Here is a 25,611-nt window from a genome sequence, read left to right as displayed (position 1 = left end):
GAGGGTTGGGACTGACATTGCAGATGTCGTGCTCTAATGCTTGATATGAATGCAGCTTACAGGATGAGAAGCAGCTGATCCCTCGCCGTGATGTTCCATCATACTCAAAGGTACCAGAACTCCTGATGAGTTGACTTTTCCAAATCTGTTTTTATTATTCATAATCTGGAACTTACTGACATGGCCACATGCGCATTGCTTATCCTTCCTGAGTCATCTTCTTGGATCATTGCTGTTCTAATGGTGATGTTCCCAAATTCAAGATTTAGATTTAACTATGATGAAGGATGACCAAAACATTTCCAAGTCAGGATCATGTACAACATGAAGGGAAATCCATGGGTGCCCTGACATTGCTGTCTGTTTCCTTCGTGGTTGGGTTTCAGAGATGTCAGAATAGCCTGGGTGAGCTACTGTAGTGGACTCTGTAGATGATGCCTTTCCCCCTGCCTATTTGTGGTGGCCTTCCCCGCTCATTCGTGGTGCCATTCCCCCCCTCCCCCCGCTCGCTGGAGCTGCCCGTCCCCCTGCCGTTCATGGTGCCCTTCCCATTCGAGGTGGCCTTGCTGTTCACGCTGGAACTGGTTCCAGTTCTCCTTGAATTTAAACACATTTCTCCCCCATCAAATCTTCGCACCATTTTTTCATCTCTCTCATCAGTTTGCATCTGCAATGTGACAGTAATCCAGAAAAAATGATTTATGGTTCTGCAAGGATGGTTTGAATTGAGGCTGTGATAGTTTGTGAATCATCAGAATTGGTTTCATTTCCAGTACTCGCTCTCTGAGGAGACCATTCAGATGCTCAGGAAGCCAATTTTTGATGCTTGGCATTGGGAAGCCAATGAAGTGAGTGCAACCTTTTTTCATCCTCCATTTATTTCTTGGCCCTATCAACTTCCATATACACCGTATGCGCCACTTAACGTCCATGATACGCTCTGTGAAATTGGGCATTATGCAATTATATTAATATATACTTAGCAAAGCCACATGGGATGCTGAACTTAAGGTAAATTAAACTTTAATTTTTTTTCACTTCTTAAACTTTTATGTAAACACTTTCTTGGCCTACATCACACACAGTTTAACCAAGACGATTAGGATTATCTACATCACTCTTCTCAACTTCCTCATAGTGTTCTACTGGAAGAGTTTCAGGTCGAATAACCTCCATAGATGAACCTTCACTCTATGATGCCTGAAGGACCTGGCTGAGGCTCTTCTTGGGGAGGTGGTGGCTTCTTCAGGAACATGTCCAGTGTTGTTTGTCTCGTTTGCTTTTTCTTTTCTTCATAAATTTCTTTATATGGAGCAAACAATCATGAGCCTTCGTCTCTATCAGTGAAAAGTGTTCAGTCTTTGGGTCCATCTCTTCAGCAAGCTGTTAAGGTCTGCAAAGAATTTGGCTAATCCCGTAACAGTGACCCTCTTCTGCACCTGTTATTTTCCTTCTGCAGTTTCCTTTTCCCTTGCCTCTTCTTCAGCTATTCACTCTTGCTCTAGACCCAGCAACTCTTCATTTGTTAGTTCCTCAGGAACCACCTCTAGGAGTTCTTCAATGTCCTCATCATCTATGTCTAGTTTCAGGTTGTTATTTACCATGTCGACCACAGCTCTATTAATCCTTGAAATCTCATCATCTTTTTCAAATTCCTTAAAGACATGCACATACTGCTTCAGTATTTTTTTCCATATGCCCTTCATGCACTCTTTGGTCACATCATCCCAGGCCCAAGCAAGGTTCTTTATGCAGTGGAAAATGTACTCCTTCCTGAACTGTGTCAGTGTCTTGCCAGTGTCATCAGTTGCATCAACAGCCTGAACAAAGGTCTTCCTCAGGTAATAGGCCTTGAATGCTGCAATAACCTCAGCCCATTGGCTGGATTAAAGAGGTGGTGTTTGGTGGGAGGAACACCACTTTGATGTTGGAGTGGAGATCACCAATGAAACGGGAATGTCCTGGAGCCTTGACTAAATTAGCAATATCTTGAAAGGTATGCCTTCTTCCAGGCTGTACTTCTCCATTTCACTGGCATAGCAATAGAGAAGGGCATCCTGAATCAGCATTTGTGTCACGCAGGACTTTTTATTACTCCTGTAATAAACTGGTAAGGTGTGTTTGTTCATGTTCCTGAAAGCCCTAGGGTTTTCACTACGCCAAATAAGAAATGGCTTTAACTTGTAGCCAGCAACACTGTCTCCTAACAACAATATCACTCCGTCCTTAAAAGACTTAAAGTCTGGCATTGACTTGGCTCCTTATGGATGAAGGTCCTTTCAGGCATTTGCTTCCAGAATAAGGAGGTTTTGTCCATATTAAATATTTTCCGGGGCAAATAATCTCCCTCTACAATTAGTTTACCTAAGGTTTCAACAAATTCTTCTGCTGCTTTTGTATCAACACTTACAAACTCACCACTCACTTTCACATTATGCAGCAAAAAACATTGTTTGAAGCGCCTGAACCACCCAGAGCTCATCATTCATCCATCGTCATCAATGAAGATCTTGACACTATTAATCACTTTAAGATTGGATGCGGTGTGTCAGAGATTACTGATCAAGCCAATTTGGGCATGGAATGTACTGGCGCACGTTGGGCACTGCAGTTGTTTCACTGATGGCTCTGGACTTCTGCAGCTCGTGCTTATGTTGTGTTTTAGCAGTGTGCCTTGCTTCACAAGCTTGGCAGCCCATGTGGATAAGTCCACACCAGGTAGGGTGTTTCCCAGGTGGTTGTGATGATGTCAAGCAATGTCAGGAAGGCCTTTAGTGTGTCTGTAACATTACTTCTGCCCTCCATATGAGCATCTATCAGCAGAGAGTTCCCCAAAAAGGAGCTCCTTGGGTATTTATTTGTCCGGCATATGGATGACATGACCTGCCCACTAATCTGTGTTCTTATCAGCAATGAGTGGACTGATGGTAGACTTGTTATTGAGAGAACTTCAGTGTCTGGTACTTTGTCTTGCCATCTGATGCCTATTAGTCTGTGAAGACATGTCATATGAAAATGATTGAGCTGTCTTGTATGCCTTCGATACACAGTCCACGTTTCACAGGCATACAGGAGGATAGTGAGTAACATGGTTCTATAGACCTTCAGTTTTATTGCTGGACTGATTCCTCAACGTTACCATACAGTGGAATGCAGCCTTCCAGAAGCCTTATTCTGCAGTTAACTTCTGTATCGATAGCTAACGCTTGGGAGAGGGTGCTAAGTGAACTGGTCTACTCCCTGTAGTTTCTACCCTTGCGATTTTGGATTCTGTGTACGGAGCATGAGGTGCAGGCTTGTACATGACTTCGGTCTCTTTAATGTTGATAATGAGTCCAAAGTTGACACAAGCTGTAAAGAATTTGTCCATACTGACTTACATCTCTGACTCTGAGCCAGCATACAGGGCACAGTCATTGGCAAAGAGGAAGTCTCTCAGAACAGTCTCCTTCACTTTGGTAACAGCTTGAAGTCTCCTCGGGTTGAAGAGCTTCCCATTCATTCTGTACTTGAGGTTGATTCCAGCATGGCAGTAAACATCATATTGAACAACGGGGCAGCCAAACTTTGACATGATCCCCCACAGGCTTTTTCAGCTGACAGTGTCGAAAGCTTTCATGAGGTCAACAAAGGTTATGTAGAGTTTGCAATTCTGCTCCTGACATTTCTCTTGAAATGGCAAAAATCATCTCAATGGTCCCATGGCTTTTGCAGAAGCCACACTGAGACTCTGGCAGCAGGCCCAGCTCCAGATGATTTAGCAGAACACTTGCAAGTGTTTTTCCTGCGATGGAAAGCAGCAAGATACCTCAGTGATTGTTGCAATATTTGTCGATTGCCCTTCCTCTTGTAGCGGTGTACGATGGATACATCTTTAAGCTCCTGAGGAACAGATCCTTGCATCCAAAAAGACTGGAACAACTTGGTGAGCATCTCTTTTAGTATAGAACCACTAGGTTGGTGGATCTCTTGCAGGAATGACATCTACCCCTGGGGCTTTGCCACTGGATAGCTTTTGTGACTTCAGCTTCTACCAGTGGGTCATCCATGGCGCTGTTGATCCTGTCTATTGCCTCATTATTGAGTAATGATAATTGAGGATGGCTTCAAAGTGTTCAGCACATCTCTGCAGAATCTGAGCCTTCTCTGAAATGAGAGCATACCATCTGTACTCGGGAGGGAGGATCTCACAAGAGACTCAGGTCCGTAGAGAGTTGAGGGATTCATAGAACCATTTCAAGAAGTATCCCTGTATTTTATCTCCCAATGACTCCCTACCAGGCTACAGAGTCATAACCTACTCTTGCATTGAAATTGCTGAGCAAGATCACTTGTTGGTGCTGCTCACTTCTGATAGCAGGGCATCTAGTTCTTCATAAAACCTGTCTTTCATCTTGTCTGGGTTGGTCATTGTTAGGGCATAGGCACTGATCAGGATGGCTTGACTCCTGTTCTGTAGCAGAAGTTGTAGTGTCATGAGCTGGGTTGTTCACACCCTTGGGGAAACTAGCAAGTTACCAAACAAGGTGACTCCTAATGGCAAATTCAATTACAACATCATGATGTTCATCGCTGCTGCGACCACTCCAGACAAAAGTGTATCCACCTCCAGTTTCAGTCAGCTGACCTTCGTTAGTAAGACGAGTCTCACTCAGGACTGCAATTTCAATGTTGAGTCTTGCAAGCTCTCTGGTCTATCTGGTTTGTCCAAAAACATGTGCATTCCAAGTGCCAATGGGAAATGGTGTCACCTTGTGTTTTATTGCGTTTGTTTGACTGCTAAGATGGGATCCCCGCCAGCTGTAGTAAACTGCCCAGGGTGCAGTGAAGCAGGCAATATTAAGAGCACCTTTTCTAGCCCCTTCCTCATGCTACGATGTGCAGTGCATTCCGGAAGAGGGCTACTCAATCGCTCAGATAGACACTGAGTTTCACTGCTGCTTTGGTCATTAGACCTGAACTGCCTGTTGGCAGGTCCGTGACTACAGTTCCCAGTGTATTCACACCTGCTACTTCATCACTCACCCATTGCCACAGGACTTAAAGGTTGAAAAGGGCAATGATGATGGTTATCAAGACTAGTGCTTGATTTGGATTAAAGTGAGGGAGAGTTGCGCAGCGTTAGCCTCACACTCTCTCTCTCTTTCCAATTCCCATCTGGATCCAGAAGCAGTATAGAGTCGAGATGACTGGAAATGGGACTAGGCAAGACATCTTCTATGTCTTTTCATGCTCTTTGCATTCACGCTTGCAGAAACCACCTTCTTGACCGTTGGACCTTTCATTGATCTTGTCCGCTCAGTCTACCGGAGTCGGTCTTCACACGTTGGGATAGACAACTCCCTATCTCACCAAGGGCTCACTCAGTGTGTATGTGTGGCAGCTGCACAGCCCCAGGCCCAAAGCAGCAAGATGTACCAGCATGGCCCACCGCACCACTGGAATCTGCACCTGGTGACAGTGGCTGGCAGCCCAGCAGGAGAGTCTGGCCTGGGGGGGGGGCCAATGGCACCAGGGCAGATGGCCAGAGTTGGGTCGATCTCCGCCGGCAGCCCTGGGTCCCAGGAGCAAGGTGCTGGTCATAATTGCACCCTCTAGCACTAAACTTGATATCATATTCTGGTCCTGCTTTTCCTTTAAATATCTGGAATAAGTTTCACACCTTAGCCGTGATCATCAACATGCTGAGATTTTGTATTTGGTCCTCAATCCATGTGATTTGCAATTTCTTCATATTTGATATGTCCCTCTGCATATTCATTAGACATGTAGCTTTTAGTGGAGCCGATCCTTTAACAGCTTGGAGGATTTTTTCTTTGCTTTTAAGGATTGTTGAGATTGTCGAGTATGACATGCCTAAATCGCGAGCAATAACATTCACTGTTTTTCCACCTTTGTGTTGTTTAATAACCTTTGTTTCACTTCCACATCAATACTTCTTTGCCTCTTGCAGCTCTTATCACTAGCACTGGTTGTGCTGTGTTTGGGAGCCATGATAAATAGAAAGTACAGTACCTACATATATAAATCTTTGTATACAAAAGACATGAGATACACTTGTTGTGTGCAGGAAATTGTGTATAGGAAGTTGTTGCATCCGGTTATGTCCACTACATCCTGTTCTCTGATCAGGATTTCTGAACTCTATAATAACCTTAAGGGACCATGGATGAAGAACATATATGTGGTCAGACATTTCCCAAACGGACGTTAAGAGACGCATACCTGTAGTCTCTCACTGCCCAACCCCCTCCATTCCTGATACCCACCACAAACTCTTTATCCCCTCTCTCACCCATTTTCCTGCCCCTCCACACTCTCCCCTCAATCCCTCCTCCATGTAAACCCTTTGCCATGGCCCTCCTCCATGCACAGTTCTTGTCAACCCAGAAAACACCCTGTGCTCCCTTCCCAAACCTCCTCCCCACCATCCTCTGAGAGATGACTGGGTTGATTTCTCATCCTGTAGTTTGGCATAATCTCTGCAACAAATCAAGCAGAAATTTAATAGAACAAAATTTGTTATTTGTAAAGAAAATATGGATCAGATGTATCCATAAAAGAGGAAGCAAATTAATCGGTGGGAACAGAGTCTGGCAGAGATATGGGGAAATCTCCCCACTGCGAGGACCACCCACGGTCCCCAAGAACCAGTGGATGGTGGGGCGAGGGGGAGGAGGGATCTGCAACCTGATTCCTAATTGTGGTGCTTTATGTGACTGCCAAGATTATCGACCATGAGCTGACATCTTTCTCTGCACTCACCCACCCCAATCCCACACAGATGCTTAGCTGCCTGGAGCACATGTACCATAGCCTGGGGCTGGTGAAAGACTTCAACATTGACCCACTGACTCTGAAGAGATGGTTGGTAAGAACACTTCAGAAATCTGCAGCCTGCCCCAGCCTACGGGAGATGAGAAGAAAGTAGCTAAATGGGGTGGGGTCACCCAGGAAGGGGAAGCAACAGGCCGTCTAAATTTACAGTGCAGTGTCAGAGGGAGCACTCTTCTGGGGGAGGTGAGGAGGGTGGAGGGAGGGTGATCCGGAGGAGGATGATAGAATGGCCAAAGATGATGCCAAAATTCAATGGAATCACTGCTCCCTAGGCATAATGCATGGTCCCCCATCCCCTAGGCCTGATGCATGTTCTCCCCCCATCCCCTAGGTGTGAGGCATGGCCCCCCACTCCCTGCACATTCACTGCTACCTGGGCGTGACACATGGGCCCTTCCTGGTTGTGTTGCGTTTCCCCCCCAACCCCCCCCCCCCCCCCCCCCCGCCATCCCCTGCACATCCATGCCTCTCAAAAACAACTATTGTATCTGCCTCTACCACTACCTGTGGAGCAGCCCATTTCAGGTACCCACATCACTAACCCCCCCCCCCTCAAATAAATGTATGAGTTCTCAAATTGGACATTTCCACCCTAAGCATAAATGTTCTGACTGTCTACCCCAGAGTTCCCAAAACTAACTTCCATTTAAATATTCAGTGATCCAAACACCATAACTTTCTGGTGATTCACCGCCATCTGCAAGAGGTACCACAGTCTTCATAGAATATTACAGCACAGAAGCAGGCCTGTTTGGCCCTTCTAGTCTGTGCCAAACATTTTTTTTTTGCATAGTCCCACTGACCTGCACCCAGTCCATAGCCCTCCATACCTCTCCCATCCATGTACCTGTCCAAATTCCTCTTAAATGTTAGCACTTCAGCTAGCAGTTCTTTCCATACCCACACGATTCTCTGTGTGAAAAGGTTTTCCCTCATGTTCCCCCTAAACTTTTCCCCTTTCATTCTTAACCCATGTCCTCTGTTTGCATTTCATCTACCCTCAGTCGAAAAAGCATATCTACATTTACTCTGTCTGTCCCCTCATAATTTTAAATGCATCTGTCAAGTCTCCCCTCATTCTTCTATGCCCCAGGGAATAAAGTCCTAACCTGTTTAACCTTTCCTGTAACTCAGTTCCTGAAGTCCAGGCAACATCCTAGTAAATCTTCTCTGCACTCTTTCAATCTTATTGATATCTTTCTTGTAGATAAGTGATCAAAACTGCACACAATACTCCAAATTTGGCCTCACCAATGTCTTGTACAACTTTACCATAACATCCCAGCTCCTGCACTCAATACTTTGATTTATGAAGGCCAATGTGCCAAAAGCTCTCTTTACAACCCTATCTACCTGTGGCACCACTTTCAGGGAATTATGTGTCTGTATTCCCAGATCATTCTGTTCTACTGCACTCCTCAGTGCTCTACTATTTATCATGCAAGTCCTTTCTTGATTCGTTTTTCCAAAATGCAACACCTCACCTTTGTCTGCATTAAATTCTTTCTGCCATTTTTCCAGCTGGTCCAGATTCCTCTGCAAGCTTTGAAAACCTTCCTCACTGTCCACAACACCTCCAATCTTAGTGCCATCTGTTTAGCACATTACCATCCAGATCATTTATATAGATAACAAACAACAATGGTTCCAGCATCAATCCCTGAGGCACACCGCTAGTCACAGGCCTCCAGTATGAGAAGCAATCGTCCACCACTACTCTCTGGCTTCTCCCATACTTCATACTTCACCATGAATACCTTGTGTCTGAACCTTCCTGACTAACCTCCCATGCAGGACCTTGTCAAAGGCCTTACTAAAGTCCATGTAGATGACATCCACAGCCTTTCCTTCTCCAACTTTCCTGGTAACCACACACAAAGCCATGTGACTATCCCTAATCAGTTCATGGCTATCCAAATAGTTGTATATCCAATCTCTTAGAACGCCTTCCAATAAGTTACCTACTACTGACATCAGGCTCGCCTGCCTATAATTTCCAGGGTTACTTTTGGAGCCTTTTTTCAACAATGGAACAATGTGAGCTACCCTCCAATCCTCTGGCACCACTCTCTTGGCTAAGGACATTTTAAATATTTCTGCCAGAACCCCTGCAATTTCTACACTCGCTTCCCTCAAGGTTCAAGGGAATATCTTGCCAGACCCTGGGGATTTACCCACCCTTATTTGCTTTGTCAGCAAGAAATTCCTCCTTTTTAATCTGTATAGGTTCTATGACCTCACTGTTTGTTTTCCTTACTTCCCTTGACCCTGTGTCTGTTTTTTGAGTGAATATTGTGTACTGACAATAACCACACCAGCAGTGTGAGTATAAGACAGCTTTAATAAACTAATACGTACACTAAGAGGTCTTGTCTCTCTGCAAGTCGAACCTGGAAGGCTAGACTGTAGCTCTGGACTGCTTTATATACAAAGTCACCGGGATGACCCCTGGTGCCCTAGTGGTGTAATGACATATCACCACATATTGATGAAAAAAATTAAGATCTCTCCCATTTATTTTGACTCCATACAAAGCCAACCATTCTGATCTTCAAACAGACCAATTTTGTCCCTTACTATCCTTTTGCTCTTAATATACCTGTAGAAACCTTCACATTGTCTGCCAAAGCAATCTCATGTCTTCTTTTAGTCTTCCCGGTTTCTTTCTTGAGGTTTTACTTGCATTTTTCAAACTCTTCGAGTACTTCATTTGCTACATGTTGCTTATACCCGTAATACAACTCTCTCTTCTTCCGAACTAGATCCCCAATACTCCTCAAAAACCAAGGTTCCCTATGCCTTGCCATTAATCCTGACAGGAACATACAAACTCTGTACTCTCAAAATTTCACCTTTGAAGGCCCTCCATTTGTCTCGTACATCATTACTCGAAAACAATTTATCCCAATCTGGGCACTCTAGATTCTTTCTCATTTCCTCACAATTGGCCTTTCTCCAATTTTGAAACTCAACCTGAGGCCCAGATCTATCCTACTCCATAATTAACTTGAAACTAATGGAATTATGATCACTGGACCCAAAATGTTCCCCGACACATACTGCTGTCACCCGTCCTGTCTTGTTTCCTAATAGGAAATTCAGTATTACACTCTAGTTGGTACCTCTATATATTGTTTTAGAAAACTTTCCTGAACACATTTGTCATACTCCAAGCCCTTACCTGTGCCTACCTGCTGAATCCTTTTGGTTCCTTGAATAGGGTGGCACTTTCTGACTATTCCTCACTTCTTACCTGTTCTCACTGAAGCCTGTTGAGCCAAAGCCTTACTCAGACGATGACTGCTCCCATCTTTGTCTTCAACTGTTGAACTCAATTGCCCAATCAACTGCTATCTTCAGGTGTTGTCTCATCAGGTGACAATTTCCCCTTGTTCAAGGATCTCCCATGCAGGGAAACCTCTCAAATCCTCCCTGATGTGCCCTTCCAAACCCTCCCTGCTATGTCCCCCAACCCCTGATGCACCCCCTCATATCCTCCTTGATGCACCCCCTCAACCCCTCCCAGATACACCCCTTCACACCCTCCCAGATGTTGACCTTTCCCATATTAAACTTAATTTAATGTTTTCATAGAATAAATTTAAATTCAGACATACAGCACGGTAACACACCCTTCTGCCCACAAGCCCGTGCCACCCAATTAACCTACAACCCCTGTACATTTTGAAGGGTGGGAGGAAAGTAGAGCATCTGGAGGTAACCCATGCAGACATGGGGAGAATGTACAAACTCCTTACAGTCCCCGCCAGATTCAAACCTTTGTTGCTGGTGCTATAACAGCTTTGCACTAACCATTTCACAAGTGTAACGCCCTGTAAATCTATTTACATCCTGTTACAGAGTGTAAATATTGCCACGCCTTCCAACCTCTGTCATTCATGGCTTCACACTCCACCCCCTCCTCCAATTTAGTGATTCACATTGTAAATAATGGAAGGCAGGCCAAAATCTGATTCTGAGGTACTCAACTAGTTTCATCCTCCCATCCTAAACAGCCCATTTTCTCAGACTCTGTTCTAGGTGATTAGCAGGCTTTAGTCATGCAAACAATTCTCCACTATCATCAGATTTTATCCAGTGCCCAGGCCTTTATGTGACCACATTGTCAAATATCTTCTGAAAATCCAATTGCACTACATCAACAGGTTCCCCTCTAGTATCTCTGGTGTTGAATCTGTGAAGGACTCCAGCAGATTCATCAAATGTGATTTACTTTTCATAAAATCACATTGACTCAACTTGATTGCATTAATCTTTTCTAAATTTAAGGCACAACTTTTTGCCCCAGATATAAATAGTCAGAGTCTCCACCAAAGTGCCAAATATCCCATCTCTATTTCCACCAGTTTTGGATTCCCTGCCCAGGGGCCAGGGTGGGTGAGGGGGGGGGGGCGCGGGGGGGCTAGGGGTAGCAGTGGAAACAGATGTAACAGTGGCATTTAATGGGGTTCTGGAAAGACACAGGAATGGAAGATACACATCAGGTGCCTCATGTTCAGCACAAAGGGTCAAAGGGCCTGTTCCTGTGCTGGCTGTGGAGTCTAAAATGAGAGGGAATAGATTTAAGGTGAAAGGGGAAAGCTTTAACGGGGACCTGAGGGTCACCTTCTTTGCACAGAGGGTAGTGGGTGTGTGGAACAAACTGCCACAGAAAGTGACCGAAGTAGGTACAATTGTTACACTTAAGGTATTTAGACAGATACATGGATAGGGAGACATGAATTAAACACAAGAAAATGGAACTAGCTTGGGTAGACAACTTGGTTTGCATGTACGAGCTAAGCTGAAGGGCCTGTCTCAGTGCTGTAAAGAAGCAAGGGCAGAGTACTACTGGGCTGTGTGCATATTGGGATGGGTGTAGTGGTATGAAATGGGTAAGGGCTGTTGGAGGTGGGAGCTCATCAAGTACTAATTTAACCAGAATTCTTTCTCCATTTTTTCTAAGCTGTGCGTTCATGAGAATTACCGAAACAACCCGTTCCACAATTTCCGTCACTGTTTCTGCGTCACACAGATGATGTACAGTATCATTGAGCAATGTCAACTGCAGGTCAGTATGTTGGGGGAAAAGGGAAGGGAGAGGTGGAGGAAGGGTCATAGTGGAGTAGTGAGGGGGAGTTGGAGAGAGCAGTAAGAGGTCGAGTGACAAGGTGGTGGGCAAGAAGCAGGTTGCGAGAAGAAGGATGAAGGGATGGTATACTGTCTGCAGGGAAAGGGTGGAAATGAAAAGTGAAGAGGAGGGTAGAATCAGTGGTCAAAAATGGGAGGGTCGGATGTCAGAAGGAGATGGTGATGAGAATGTGCCCCTCAAATGGAATGGATGTCTCTTCCAGGATAAATTCACACAGCTCGACATCTTGATACTCATGAGTGCTGCGGTATGTCATGATCTGGACCATCCCGGCTACAACAATACGTGAGTTTTACCCTCCACCTCCCTTCACATCACCTTCCATTCCTTCCTCCTCATCTGGTCAGCTTTGTCTTATGCCCTCCCTGTTTGCATCAACCTGCTTTCGTTTTCCTTCACTGAGTTGGGGTGATGGCACTAGAGTGCTGTTCCAGTCTTCGGTGTGAATGGAGGCATTTTATTTACAGTGGAACACCATGGAATTGATCAGGAAATAGTCATTCCTACATTCCCAGAACAGTGATTGACAGCAGCATTCTTGGTTGATTTTTAGCCACAGACAAATTTCCAGGCCTGATGGGATTTGTCCCTGGCCTCAGTGAGAGGAAGTGAGGAGATGCTGGGGCTCTAACAGATCTTTGCTAAACAAAAATGAGGTACCAGACCACTGGAGAAGAGACAGGATATAGAACATAGAACATTACAGCACACTACAGGACCTTTGGCACTCAATGTGATGCTGACCTATGGAAACCTACTCCACAACAATCTAATTTTCCCTATCTCACATCTATTTTTCGTACATCCATGTGCCTGTCTTTTGAATGTCTCTGTTGTACCAGTCTCCACCACCAACCCTGGCAATGCATTCCAGACACCCACAACTCTGTAAAAAAAAAACTCTGAAATTTCCCCTGAAGTTTCCTCCACTCATTACAAACAGACGTCCTCTGGATTTTGCTGTTGTTGCCCCAGGAAAAATGTGCTGGCTGTCCACCCTATCTAGGCCCTCATGATCTCACATACCTCTATAACATCACCTCTTTCATCCACCATCAGCAAAGAGGTATCGGTGCCACAAGACCCACACCACCAGGTTCAGGAACAGCTGCTAACCCTCTACCATTATCCTCAACAACAAACTCAATCAGGGACTCTCTTAAGGACTCTCACTTTTGCACTTTATTGATTTTTTTTTCCTCTCTATATTACACAGTATGTTTACATTTCTTTATTTGTTTATGTGTACATTCTGCACAGTTTTTTTTTGCATTACCAATAAGGTAATTCTGCCTTGCTCACAGGAAAAAGAATCTCAGCTTGTATGTGATCACACGTTTGTTCTGACAATAAATCTAAAGTCCGAAATCTCTTGTCCTTTACCACTCCAAAGAGAAAAGTCTGAGTTCTCTTAACCTTGTTTCATATGACACATTCTCCAATCCAGACAACACCCTGGTAAATCTCTTCTGCAACCTCTCCAAAGTATCCACATCCTTCCTGTAATGAGGCAACCAGAGCTGAACAGATATCTTTATTCAAGAAGGGTATTAGGGATATCTGGTAATCCATAGTAATTTTACTTTGATGAAGGGCTGAAGCCCAAAATATTGGTTATATACCTTTACGTACACTGTTTGACCTGATAAGTTTCTCCATCATTGTGTTTTTACTTACCCTATACGTCTCGTCGTCAAGTTCAAGTTTATTGACATCTGATTGTACAAGTACAATCTGACGAAACATGCAGACACACAACTAGACATAATACCCAATACATGTGCAGGACAAGTATTTTATATATACACAAATAAATAAATATTGTTTCATGAATACAAGTCTCTCGGATGGTTAGTGTGAGCAGTTCCTTAGGTTGAGGTCATTCAGTATACTCAGTGCCCATGGGGAGAAGCTGTTCCGCAACCTGGTGATGGTTCTGATACTCCTGTATCTCTTCTCTGACAGTAACAGCTGAAAGATGCTGTTTGCAGGATGGAAGGGATCCTCAATGATTTTGCGTGGCCTCTTCAGACAATGATTCCAGTAGATCATGTCGATGGAAGGGAGGGAGACTCCAGTGATCCTCTCCTGCCACTCTTATGGTCCTTTAAAACTTTCACCCTCTTACCTTGAATTCATGTTCTCTAGTGTTTGACATTATTACCCTGGGAAAAGATTCCGACTGACCGCCCCATCACTGCCTCAGCTCTCCCTCAGCCTCTGATGCTCCAGATAAAACAATCCAACCTCTCTGTAACTAATACTCTCTCCAGGGGTTCCCAACCTTTTTGTTCCTCTGTACCCCTTGGGGATTTTTAGAGGTTCCCATGTACCCCTAAAAATTAAGGATAAAATCAACACAACATTGTGCAATCTGACTGCAGATTACAACACCAGTAGTGGTTATTCTCTCAGACCGAGTACCCCTGCTCTAATCCAAGCAACATCCTGCCCTTTCCAAAGCCTCCACATCCTTCCTGTTGATGAGGATCACACACATTATTCCAAGTTTTATATGGCTGAAACACAACATTTAGTCAATCCCATGTGACCCTCTCCTAAAACCTGTCAAAGTTTCTGAGGTGCCAAGTTAGACTGCAGAATTTTCCTCACTACTGGTACCAGGCTCACAAATCCATTGTTCCTAATCTTCTCTCTCCATTCTTTCGTAAATAGTGGAGATATTTTAACAAGGCTGTTGGAGAATACCAAAACACAATGCAGTACATTTATCGTGTGACATGACCACTTCATTCTGGTCAAGATTGTCTGGGCTAGGCTGTGGACTGTAAAAGTGGGCCTGCGATATTTTTGACAAACAAACAAAAATTCGGAGGTGTCCCTCTGAAAGGACCACATACAGAACAAGAGAGAGGCCATTTAAACACTGTCGAGGAAAAAAGCCCTTTGTGTACCGTTGAAGAATTCTGAAGATTCACCAAGTGCTGGAGGAACTCAGCAGGGCATGCAGTATCTGGAGAAAGAAATAAACAGTCTGCATTTGGCGAAGTCCCAAATCATCAACTGTCCTTTCCATCATGCTGCCTGACCTACTGATTTCCTTCAGCACTCAATGTGTTGTTCCAATTCTGCAGACTGAGAACATAGAACATTTCAGCACAGTTTAGGTCCTTTGGCCCACTATGTTGTACTGAGCTACATAAATGTACTCAACAATCTACACCTTCTCTACCTCACACCCATAAACCTCTATTTCTCTTCCATCCATGTGCCTGTCTAAGAGTCTCTTAAGTGCCCTAATGTTTCACCACAATCCCTGGCAGCCATTCCAGGCACCCACAACTCTGTGTAAAAAGAAAAACCCTACAACAACAAACCACTTACCCCTGACGCTGTCCCTAAACTTTCCTTCCCTCTCTTTATGCAGGTGTCCTCTGGTATTTGCTACTGTTGCTCTGAGAAAAGGTGCTGGCTGTCCATCCTAGCTATACCTCTCATCATCTTGTAGACCTCTCATTCTTCTTCGCTCCAAAGGGAAAAGTCCCATCTCTGTCAACCTTTACTCATAAGACACGTTCTCCAATCCAGACATCATCCTGGTAAATCTTCTCTGCACCCTTCCCATGGCTTCCACATCTTGTTTACCTTCACAATTCTTCACCCTTATGCTGTGGAGTGTCAGTTGTCGTATTCATTAAACAGATGGATAGAGTTTTGAGTATTAAGGGAATTTGGGGATGATTTTGGAGAATGGCACTGAGGAAAAGATCAGTCTCTGTTGACGAGGAGTAAAATCACCAACTCCTGCTTCTAATTCTTGAAATTCATTAGACTGGTTCATTCCATTATGGATCAATTTGGTGATAGGTAGCCAAGTCAGACTCTGGGACCACCATCAGACTCGATGGGCTGAATGTCCTCATGCTGTCTTATTGTATTATCACTGGACCATATATTTTTTTTTGAACAGCTACCAAATCAATGCTCGCACTGAACTTGCTGTCCGTTACAATGACATCTCACCCTTGGAGAACCATCACTGTGCTGTCGCTTTTCAGATCATCTCAAAGCCAGAGTGCAACATCTTCAGAAACATGGACCCAGAGATTGCCAAACAGATCCGCCAGGTGAGGCTGCCACAGGCAGACACAGGGGACAGTTAGCAAGGAGACTCATCCCTAGGACTAAGAATGGACACAAGATGCAGCAAGAGCGAGGAACCTCATCCTGTCCCCACAAGAGGCTCCTTCAGGAAAGGAGGGAACAGACATCATTATGTAGAGTCAAGAGCTCACCGATTCCTCCATCTGTTACAGGGCATCATTACACTGATCCTGGCCACAGATATGGCTCGACATGGAGAGATCCTCGACTCATTCAAACAGAAAATTGACAACTTTGATTTTACCAACAAGGATGATGTGACTTGTGTGAGTAACAGAGAAAGGAGGGGGGCGGGGGGGGGGGTGTTGGATCACAGCACTAAACACTGCTTCACCTATGAACAATGAGCCCACAAAGAACGAATGGAGAGTGGTGGGCACGAGATAGTGACAGAGGAGTTGGTCTTATTCCTGCTTCACCTGCTAGCTCAAAGCTGGCCTTTTCCTCAGCACCCCTTCCCTGCCCATTGACCTCAGCACCCCTTCCCTGCCCATTGACCTCAGCACCCCTTCCCTGCCCATTGACCTCAGCACCCCTTCCCTGCCCATTGAATCCAGCACTCCTTCCCTGCCCATTGAATCCAGCACCCCTTCGCTGCCCATTGAATCCAGCACTCCTTTGCTGCCCCTTTACCTTGGCACCCTTTCCTGCCCATTTACCCAAGCACCCCCTTCCTACACTCACCCCACATCGCTTGATATCCAAAAGTACACAAATGTCAGTGAATACACTCAGTGACAGTCTATGCAAACCCTCTAAAAATTCACTTTAATCTGGGAGAAGAAAGTTTTCATTGTCCTCAATGGTTTACTGTTATTTTGAGACCAAATTCATTCCAGCATCCAGCAATCCTTCAACCCCAAGGAAAATTTTCATGGTTCATGAGGAGTCACCTCTCAGCACACTTCCCTCCTCATATTCATCTAACTAACTGGCTACACTCCAAATTAGTTGGGCTGCAGGGACTGTTGCCTAATAATGACGATAGCAAGACCTGCCAGGCCGAGGGCCCACACACACCGCCCAGGCCGAGGGCCCACACACACTGCCCAGGCCGAGGGCCTACACCCTGTCCCAGTCCAAGACCGGACATGTAACAAGCCCATTCTAGACTCTCTCCTGCTCTTCATCAGCAGCTTCTCAATTCCTCCCAGTCACCATGTGACATGGGCTTCAGACAGACTACAATCAGGTCACTACATGCGCCTTAGTGAAAAATATGGGCTAGCGAGAAGGGGCTTTAGAACAGGGAGGAGGGAGGAAGAGGAGGAATGTAGGGGTGGGTTGAGGGATGGACCAGAGGGACATGGGAAAGGGAGAAGCAGGAGGAGGATATGGGCAGAAGAGGATGTGGGTGAGGGAGAATGGGAAACTTGTTCAGTGGGCTGCCTGTTCTGCTCCTACAGTTACAAATGGTGCTGATCAAATGCTGTGACATCTCAAACGAGGTGCGGCCCATGGATGTGGCGGAACCCTGGGTGGTCTGCTTGCTGCAGGAATACTTCATGCAGGTAAGGAAATCCCACCCCAATCAAACCTCCCACCCACCCTAACTCTCTCAATCTGTTTCTCCCCAGTTCATTTCTTGCCCCTATTTTATCCCCTCACTTCATGCGTCCTAACAAGATCATTCCCTTTCCCAAAAGGAATCCAACTCCCCCAAATCATCTCTATGTAGACAACATCCACTGCCCTGCCCTCATCAACCATCTTTGTCACCTCCTTTAAAACCTCACTCAAATTGCTAAGTCATGACATGCCTCTCACAAAGCAATGATTACTGTCCATAATCTGACCATGACTTTCTAAATGTACACAACTCCTATCCCTACGTATCCTTTCCAATAAAATCCCTACTGCATAGGGCTTACTGCTCTATGACACACAGTATATTCAAAAGAATAGGCAGGTGATCAGAGGGGGCGGAATGGCTCTGTTGGTAAGGAATGACATTAAATCATTAGAAAGAGCTGACATAGGATCAGAAGATTTAGAATTATTTTGGGTTGAGTTTAAAAAAATGGCAAGGGTAAAAAGACACTCTCAGCAGACCTCCAAACAGTAGCTAGGATGTGGGCAACAAATTACAACAGCAAATAGAAAAGGCGTGTCAGAAAGGCAATGTTATGGTAGTCATGGGGGATTTTAACATGCGAGTAGATTGGGAAAAACACACAGAAGTGCAGAAGGAACTCAGCCAGTCTCGCAGCGTCCATAGGAGGTAAAGATGTATTACCGACGTTTCAGGCCTGAGCCTTTCTTCAAGGAAATCAGGCAGACATCTTAATTTAAAAATCGCAAATGTCACCCCTCTATTCAAGAGGGGAGTGAGGCAGCAAAAAGGAAATTATAGACCAGTTAACCTGATGTTAGTGGTTGAGAAGATATTGGAGTTGATTGTAAAGGATAAGGTTATAGAGAGCTTGGAAGGACATGACAGGATAGGCCAAAGCCAGCATGGTCTCCTTAAGGGAGTATCTTGGTTGACAAACCTGTTGGAATTCTTGGAAGAAGTGACAAATAGGCTGGATAAGGAACATGCAGTGGATGTTGTGTATTTGGATTTTCAGAAGGCTTTGAACAAGTGCACATGAGGCTACTTAACATGGTAATAACAGGAAACATACTTGCATTGGCTGATTGATAGAATGCAGAGAGTTGGAATTCAGAGATCATATTATGGTTGGATGCCAGATGCTAGTGGTGTTCCACAGGGGTCGGTGTTGAGACCACTTTTTTTTATGTTGTATGTTTATGGAATGAATGACTTTATGGAGAAGTTTGCAGATGATACGAAGGTAGATGGAGGAGCAGATAGAGTAGAGGAAACATGGAGACTGTAGAAGTACTTAGATTAGGAGAATGGGCAGAAAAGTGGCAAATGAAATACAATGTTGGAAATAGTACAGTCATGCACTTTGGTAGAAAAAAATAAATGCAGACCATTTACTAAATGGGGACAAAATTGAAAATACCCAGATGCAAGAGGAGCTGAAGGTAAAAAAGGCAAATGCAATGCTGGCATTCATTTAAAGAGGAATTGGATACAAGAGCAGGGATGTGATATAAGGCATTGGTGAGGCTTCACTTGGAATATTGTGAGCAGTTTTGAGATCCTCATTTAAGGAAGGATGTGCTAACACGAGAGAGGGTTCAGAGAAGGTTCATAAGGATGATTCCGGGTATGAAAGATTTATCGTAAGAAGAACATTTGACAGCTTCGGCCTGTATTCATTGAAATTTTGGAGAATGAGGGGGGAATCTCATTAAAACGTTTTGAATGTTGAAAGGCATGGACAGAGTCAATGTAGAAATGTTGCTTTCTATAGTGGGAAAATATAGAACAAGAGGGCATAATTTCAGGATTGAAGGGCATTCACTTAAAACAGAAATGCGGAGGAATTTCTTTAGCCAGAGGATGGTAAATCTGTGGAATTTATTGCCACAGGAAGTTGTGGAGGCCAAGTCACTGGGTGTATTTAAGGGAGACTTTGATAAGTTTTTGATTAGCCAGGGCATCAAAGGTTATGGGGAGAAGATCAGGCAGTGGGGTTGAGTGGGAAAATGGATCAGCTCATGATTGAATGGTGGGGCAGACTCAATGGGCTGAATGGTCTATTTATGCTCCAATGTCTTATGGTCTAATGGTTTTAATGCTCCTCAAAAGGCCCAACACCACTTTAGTCTCGATCTAAAAATGCCCCAAGACAAACATTTGCCATCATTGTCCATGTCACTGGAATACACTCGTACAAAATAGTTGTTTAGTACCTTGCCCACTTCCTCTGACTCTAAGCAGAAATTCCCTCCCTTGTCATCCCTTTGTTTTTAATGCAAGTAATCCTGGTCACTAAGGACATCTCAAGGCCCCATTTGGCCTTCCCAATGCCCTGCCTTTCCTGCAAGATTTCTATTGCTCCAGAACATTATCTGAATGCAGCTTCCTTAACTCTACATATGCTTCTTTTCCTTCTTGACCAAGTTCACAACCTCTCTCATCATCCAAGGTTCTCTCACCTTTCCATCCCTATCCTTTCTTCACAATCTTGACTGATAACAGCTTCTCCCATTAACTCCCCCAACCTCCTGTCAAAATCATGTCATCATTTGCCCACCCCCAATTTAGTATCTTTCTACAAGGTCCAACTAATCCTCATCTACAGCCATCTTAAAAGTTAAGAAGGATGTGATCACTGTTCTCAGAATGTTCCCCTCTGAAACTCTGATTACCTCACCTGATACATTTACCAATACAAGGTCAAGTAAGCCCCCTTCTTGGTAGACTATCCACACGCTGCTTCAAGAAAGTCTCCTGGATACATTGATCAAATTCTGCCCCATCCATGCCTCTGGCAGTAAGGATGTCCAAGTCAATATTGGGGAATATCCAGAAAAGGTGGTTGCAGCAGGGTCAATTTTGTTATTTAAGAGAAGATTGGATGATTGCATGGATGTGAGGGGATAAGAAGGTTATGAACAGGGAGCAGGTAGGTGGGACTAGAGGAGATCACTTAAATCAGCATGGGCTAGACAGGCCGAGATGGCCTGTTTCCATACTGTAATGGTCTATATGGTTATAAATAAAAGTCTTTCTCTACAACAACTTTGTAGCTTTTGTAACTTTACATAATCTATCTACATGGTCTTTTCTTCTACCTCCTGGTGGCTATTGGGAGCCCAAAAATAGACCAGTCAGAGTGATTGCATCTTTCTTGATCCTGATCTCTACCTACTCTACCTCAGTAGTTGAACCCACCATCAGGTCCTCTCTGAGTGCAGCTGTGACACTCTCTATGATTAGCAAAGCTCCAACTCTTCCTCTTTTACCTCCTTCTCAGTCCCACGTCAAACAAAACCCAGGAACATTGAGCTGCGCTGAGTTAAATAAGAAAATCTGGGATGTTGAGGTTGAATGCACACAAAAATGTGCTGGAGAAACTTACCGGGTCATGCAGTATTCATGGGAGGCAAGGGTGACTGCTTCAGTCCTGGGCCCTGCAAAAACAGGCAAGTGTCTGAATAAAAAGGAGGGGTTTGGGGAGGAGAGGGGTGGAGGGAGGGGGAGGAAAGGGCAAGGGAGGAGCACAGGCTTTAAAAAAAAAAGAGGTAATGTGGATACAGATAGGAGGGTAGAAGAGAAAAAAAGTTGAAAATGATAGTGGAGAAGGCAGCTCTGATAGTGGAAGAAATGAGGGTGGGAAGCTGGAGGAAAGGAGATTGAGGGATAGAGAATGAGAAAGGTGAGGAAGCGGCTGAACAGAAACTGAAGTTGCATTAACAGAGGGTATCTTCACACAGAGAGAAGTGGGTATGTGGAATGAGCTATTTGAAGTGGGGACCATTGTAATGTTTAGAGGACATTTAAACAGAGACGCGTATAGGAAACGATGAGAGACAGGGGCCAGACACTGACAAATTGGACTTGTTGAGGCAACACGGTTAGCATGGACAGGTTGGGCATGACCATGCTTTCATGTTAGTTAATCACCCACCCTGACTCAAATGTCCTTCCCCCAATCCATTCCACTTCCATTCATCAGTCCCTCTCCCTGCCAATGAAACCTTTCTTCCTCCCCCCTGTTCAATCCCATTCCATACTTAATTATCCCACTTCACTTTTGCTGAATCACATGTCAACCCTGATGAGTGTTTTTGTCCCATTACAGAGTGACCGGGAGAAGGCAGAGGGTCTCCCTGTTGCACCCTTCATGGACAGGAACAAGGTGACAAAAGCCACGGCCCAAATCGGCTTCATCAACTTCGTTCTGATCCCGTTGTTTGAGACGGTGATGAAAGTGAGTGAGAGGGTGAAGTGGCTCATTTACACAACAGTGTGTACACAATCACATGCACATACAACTACATTCATCCACACACACACACACACACACACAATTGTCCACGCAAACAAAACGAGAGATAAAAGCCATTCAGCCCCTCATGCCTGCTCCCCATGCACAAGATCATGATTGACCTTCCATGCTAGCACCACTTCTTTGCTCTTTAACATACTCTGAGAGAGCCTCTACAACCCTCTTGTTTAGTGAATTCCAAAGATTCACCATTCTCAGTTCCAAATATTCAATACTCTATTTGACTCTTAACCCCTAATTTTAGGGATCCTTTCTGCATCTACTCTGCAAAGCCCTTTGAAGAATTTTCTACATTTCACTGATGTTACTGTTCTCATACTTGTGCAAACTTTGAAATCCCAACATGCAGTTTAACTTCCCAATCGGGTTACAGTTCAAGCCAGGGGTCAACTGGATCAGTGGGGTCAGAAGTAAATCATAAAAATCTGTACACAAGGTGGTTCAAGTTAAAAACACAAAACGCTGAAAAAAACTCAGCAGGTCAAACAGTGTCCTTTATGTAGCAAAGGCAAAGATACATGTGGTACACCACTGACCTACTGCAGGGGGCAACCTCTGTGCCTGCAGGAGTGTAAGGGGACAGGACAACACCTCGCTGGCAGTCAATCAGTCAACCTAAATGGATCAAGCCCCACCCGGTCGGGTGTAAATCACCCTCCGGGATATAAGCCTGCGTCAGCCTCCCAAGGCCTTACTCAGAGTTGCTGCAGCTACAGCCAGCCTGGCTCTGTGGAAATCTTTGTGGATTAAAGCCTGTTGTGCAGTCTTTATCTTTGTGTGTGTCTGATTCTGGCTAACAGTGCACCACAATACACAATCTATGTTTCAGGCTTGAGCCCTTCATCAAGGTATGGAAAAATGTCAGCAGGTGTCCAAGCAAAAGAGTAAAGGGAGGGAACATGTGGTTGCAAAGGCAGGAGGCGGTAGGTGGAGAAGGGAGGGAGGGAGGCGACAGCAGTGATCAAGGGAAGGGATGGCTAGGTAAAGAAAGGGGAAAGGGAGGAGAACTGGGAAGGAGGGAGGGGGAAGAGGAAAGCATGCTATCTGGCTGGAGAGTCCCCAGACGGAAAATCAGGTGTTGTTCCTGATTGGTCAGTCACAAGAACAGTGGACCCTCACCCAATGCCCAGTGGTCTGATCTCATCCACTCTCACACCTCACACACACATAAAAAGTACAAAATAATTCTCCCCATTTACTGATGAAGCATTTTTTGGATCAGCTTTTCCCACAGATTGAAGACACAATGGTACAACCACTGCGAGACTCACGGAATCACTACGAAGAACTAAAACAAATAGATGATACGTTGAATGAGGTAATGCCTAGGAATTCCTCCTCTGGTGCCTCCAGGAAACTACGACCCACTGTATTTCTCCATGGTCTTGTCACGCCCAGCCAATGTTGAGGTCTTGGCCCTTGACAATCTGGTTGTGAGTCTCTGGCTCCACACCTCACCCAGCTGCAAAGAGTTCCAATGTTCCAGATTCCAACCACCTTTCTGGGTTTAAAAGTCCTCAAATCCCCTTTAATCCTATCCCCTTTATTCTTAAACTTGTGTTCTCTATTTTTCAACACCTGTGCCATGAGTAGATGTTTCCTCTCATAAACCCTATCCATTCTCTTCCATCTTAAACCCAACCTAACTTCATCGGCGAAATATTTCATCCCAAATAACATCCTGGTCATCTCCACCTCTTCTCCCCTGCCCACACATCCTTCCTGCAGCATGGTGAATAGAACTGTATGCAGTACCCCAGCGGAGACAGAACCAGTGCTTTATTAAGTTTGTTTAATAACTTTCCCATTCTTGTATTCTTTGCCGCTGCTAAAAGAATCGTACAGTACAGGAACGGACCCTTCAGTCCACAATGCCTGTGTTGAATATTATCCCCAAATTAAACTAAAACTCTGCTGCTTTCATGTGATCCATATTCTCTGTGTTTGTCTCGAAGTCTCTGAAACACTACTGTCATATCTGCTTAAATAATTAAGGGAAGTATTCCATATGCATTTTCACTTCTGCATCGAGTTGTGCTGTGATTTAGGGATTTTTGACACATGCCCCAATATTCCTCAGACTGGCCAAATCAGTTTAAACTCCCATCAAAAGAACCAGAAAATTTTCAAGCAAAAATGTTGGTCCCAATACAATTCAGGTGAAAGCCATCCACCTTATACAAGTCCCACCTTTGCCAGAAATGGTTCCAGAAATCTAAATCCCTCTGTCCAGCACCATCCCTTTAGACACACATTCTATTCTTATCTCCTGGAGTGGAGAGGTCCTATGCTTTAATCTGCAACCAGACTCCCTACATTCATGTTGCAGGACCAATGTGGACCACAGCCTCTGGCTATTTATCCTTTAGAATGCCCTGCAACCATTCTGATACCCGTGACCCTGACAGCATGGATTCTATGATACCTGTAACCCTGGCACCATAGATTCTCAATGGCCACAGGAGCACCTATCTAATCCCTCAATTCTGCCGCTGCTTTTGCTCCTCCCCCTTGAACCTCCATCAACCTTGCCCCCAGTTGACTCCCTGGAGGTGAACCCCAGCTCATTTTGTCTATGCTGATCTTTTTGTGCATCTACACTAATCCCATGCCAATTGGTATCACATACTTCTATGTCTTGGCTGTTCAAATATCAGTTTTTTGGCCTGAAAAGAGGATGAAGTGCTGTATGAATAGTCCAAAGAATTGGGAAAGAGATGATAATCTGCCCGAGGACACAGAGGCAGGAGAGTTGTGATGACGCTGTACATAGAACATTACAGCACAGTACAGGCCCTTTGGCCCACAATGTTGCGCCAACCTCTATAAACCTATTCTACATCAATCTAATCCTGCCCAACCTCATAGCCCATAACCCTCATTTTTCATTACATCTATGTGCCTATCTAAATCTTTTAAAAGTCCCTATTGTACCAGCCTCCATCATCACCCCAGTAATACATTCCAGGCACCCACTTCTCTCTGTGTAAAAGAAACAAACTCCAACATCTCTCATAAACATTCCTCCACTCACCTTAAATAGATGTCCTCTGGTATTGGCCATTGCTGTTCTGAAAAGATGTGCTGGCTGTCCACTCTGGCTCTCACAATCTTGTACACTTCCATTAAGATGCCTCTCATCCTCTGTCGCTCTAAAGAGAAAAGCCCTAGCTCTGTCAACTTTGCTTCATAAGACATGTTCTCCATTTCAGGCAACATTCTGGTAAATCTCCTCTGCACCCTCTCTGAAGCTTCCACATCCTTCTTGTAATGGGGTGACCAGAACTAAACGCAATCTGTGGTCTAACACAATTGTGGATGGCACGGTCAGGGTAGCAGTTAGCACAATACTGTTACAGCACCAGCAATAGGAATTGGGGTTCAAATCCCGTGCTGTCTGTAAAGATTTTGTATGCTCTCCCCATGTCTGTGTGGTTTTCCCTTATGGGGGTGGGGGGGGGGGCCTGGTTTCCTCCCATTGTTTGAAACTTACTGGGGTATAGGTTAATTTGGTGTAATTCGGCAGCACGGACTCGTGAGCCGAAATGGCCTGTAACTGTGCTGTATATCTGGATATATGTCAGTTTTATAAAGTTACAATATTTCTTCATGGCTCTTGTAACT

The 25,611-nt window shown here is 44.7% G+C and overlaps 1 protein-coding gene and 1 long non-coding RNA gene across 6 annotated transcripts in view; one reads left to right on the top strand and one right to left on the bottom strand.

Annotated features, from left to right (window-relative positions):
- LOC138738626 (uncharacterized) overlaps positions 1 to 25,174 on the bottom strand; it is a 57,178-nt gene extending 32,004 nt beyond the window's left edge. The window contains exons 1-2 of the long non-coding RNA XR_011341629.1: positions 25,022 to 25,174; positions 21,058 to 21,109 (exon numbers count right to left, since the gene is read on the bottom strand). This is a non-coding gene — a long non-coding RNA (uncharacterized lncRNA). The remainder of the gene's footprint in view (positions 1 to 21,057; positions 21,110 to 25,021) is intronic.
- Positions 1 to 25,611, top strand: part of pde9aa (phosphodiesterase 9aa) — an 83,969-nt gene that overhangs the window by 44,850 nt on the left and 13,508 nt on the right. For 3 of the 5 annotated variants that reach the window (XR_011341628.1, XM_069889203.1, XM_069889204.1), the window contains exons 10-19: positions 56 to 110; positions 774 to 848; positions 6,785 to 6,871; positions 11,804 to 11,908; positions 12,192 to 12,274; positions 15,921 to 16,077; positions 16,267 to 16,380; positions 17,521 to 17,625; positions 21,781 to 21,909; positions 23,210 to 23,305. Coding sequence is in view for 4 of the 5 variants with exons in the window: in XM_069889203.1 (XP_069745304.1) it covers positions 56 to 110; positions 774 to 848; positions 6,785 to 6,871; positions 11,804 to 11,908; positions 12,192 to 12,274; positions 15,921 to 16,077; positions 16,267 to 16,380; positions 17,521 to 17,625; positions 21,781 to 21,909; positions 23,210 to 23,305 (1,006 nt within the window). In the remaining variant the exon portion in view is untranslated. Of the gene's footprint in view, positions 1 to 55; positions 111 to 773; positions 849 to 6,784; positions 6,872 to 11,803; positions 11,909 to 12,191; positions 12,275 to 15,920; positions 16,078 to 16,266; positions 16,381 to 17,520; positions 17,626 to 21,780; positions 21,910 to 23,209; position 25,611 lie in introns of those variants that run through there. The other 2 variants (XM_069889201.1, XM_069889202.1) reach the window with 1 other exon arrangement.

Source organism: Narcine bancroftii, chromosome 7 (genome assembly GCF_036971445.1).
Source record: "Narcine bancroftii isolate sNarBan1 chromosome 7, sNarBan1.hap1, whole genome shotgun sequence".
In the NCBI taxonomy this organism is placed as follows: Eukaryota; Metazoa; Chordata; class Chondrichthyes; order Torpediniformes; family Narcinidae; genus Narcine; species Narcine bancroftii.
This window is presented reverse-complemented; position numbering and strand designations above follow the sequence as displayed.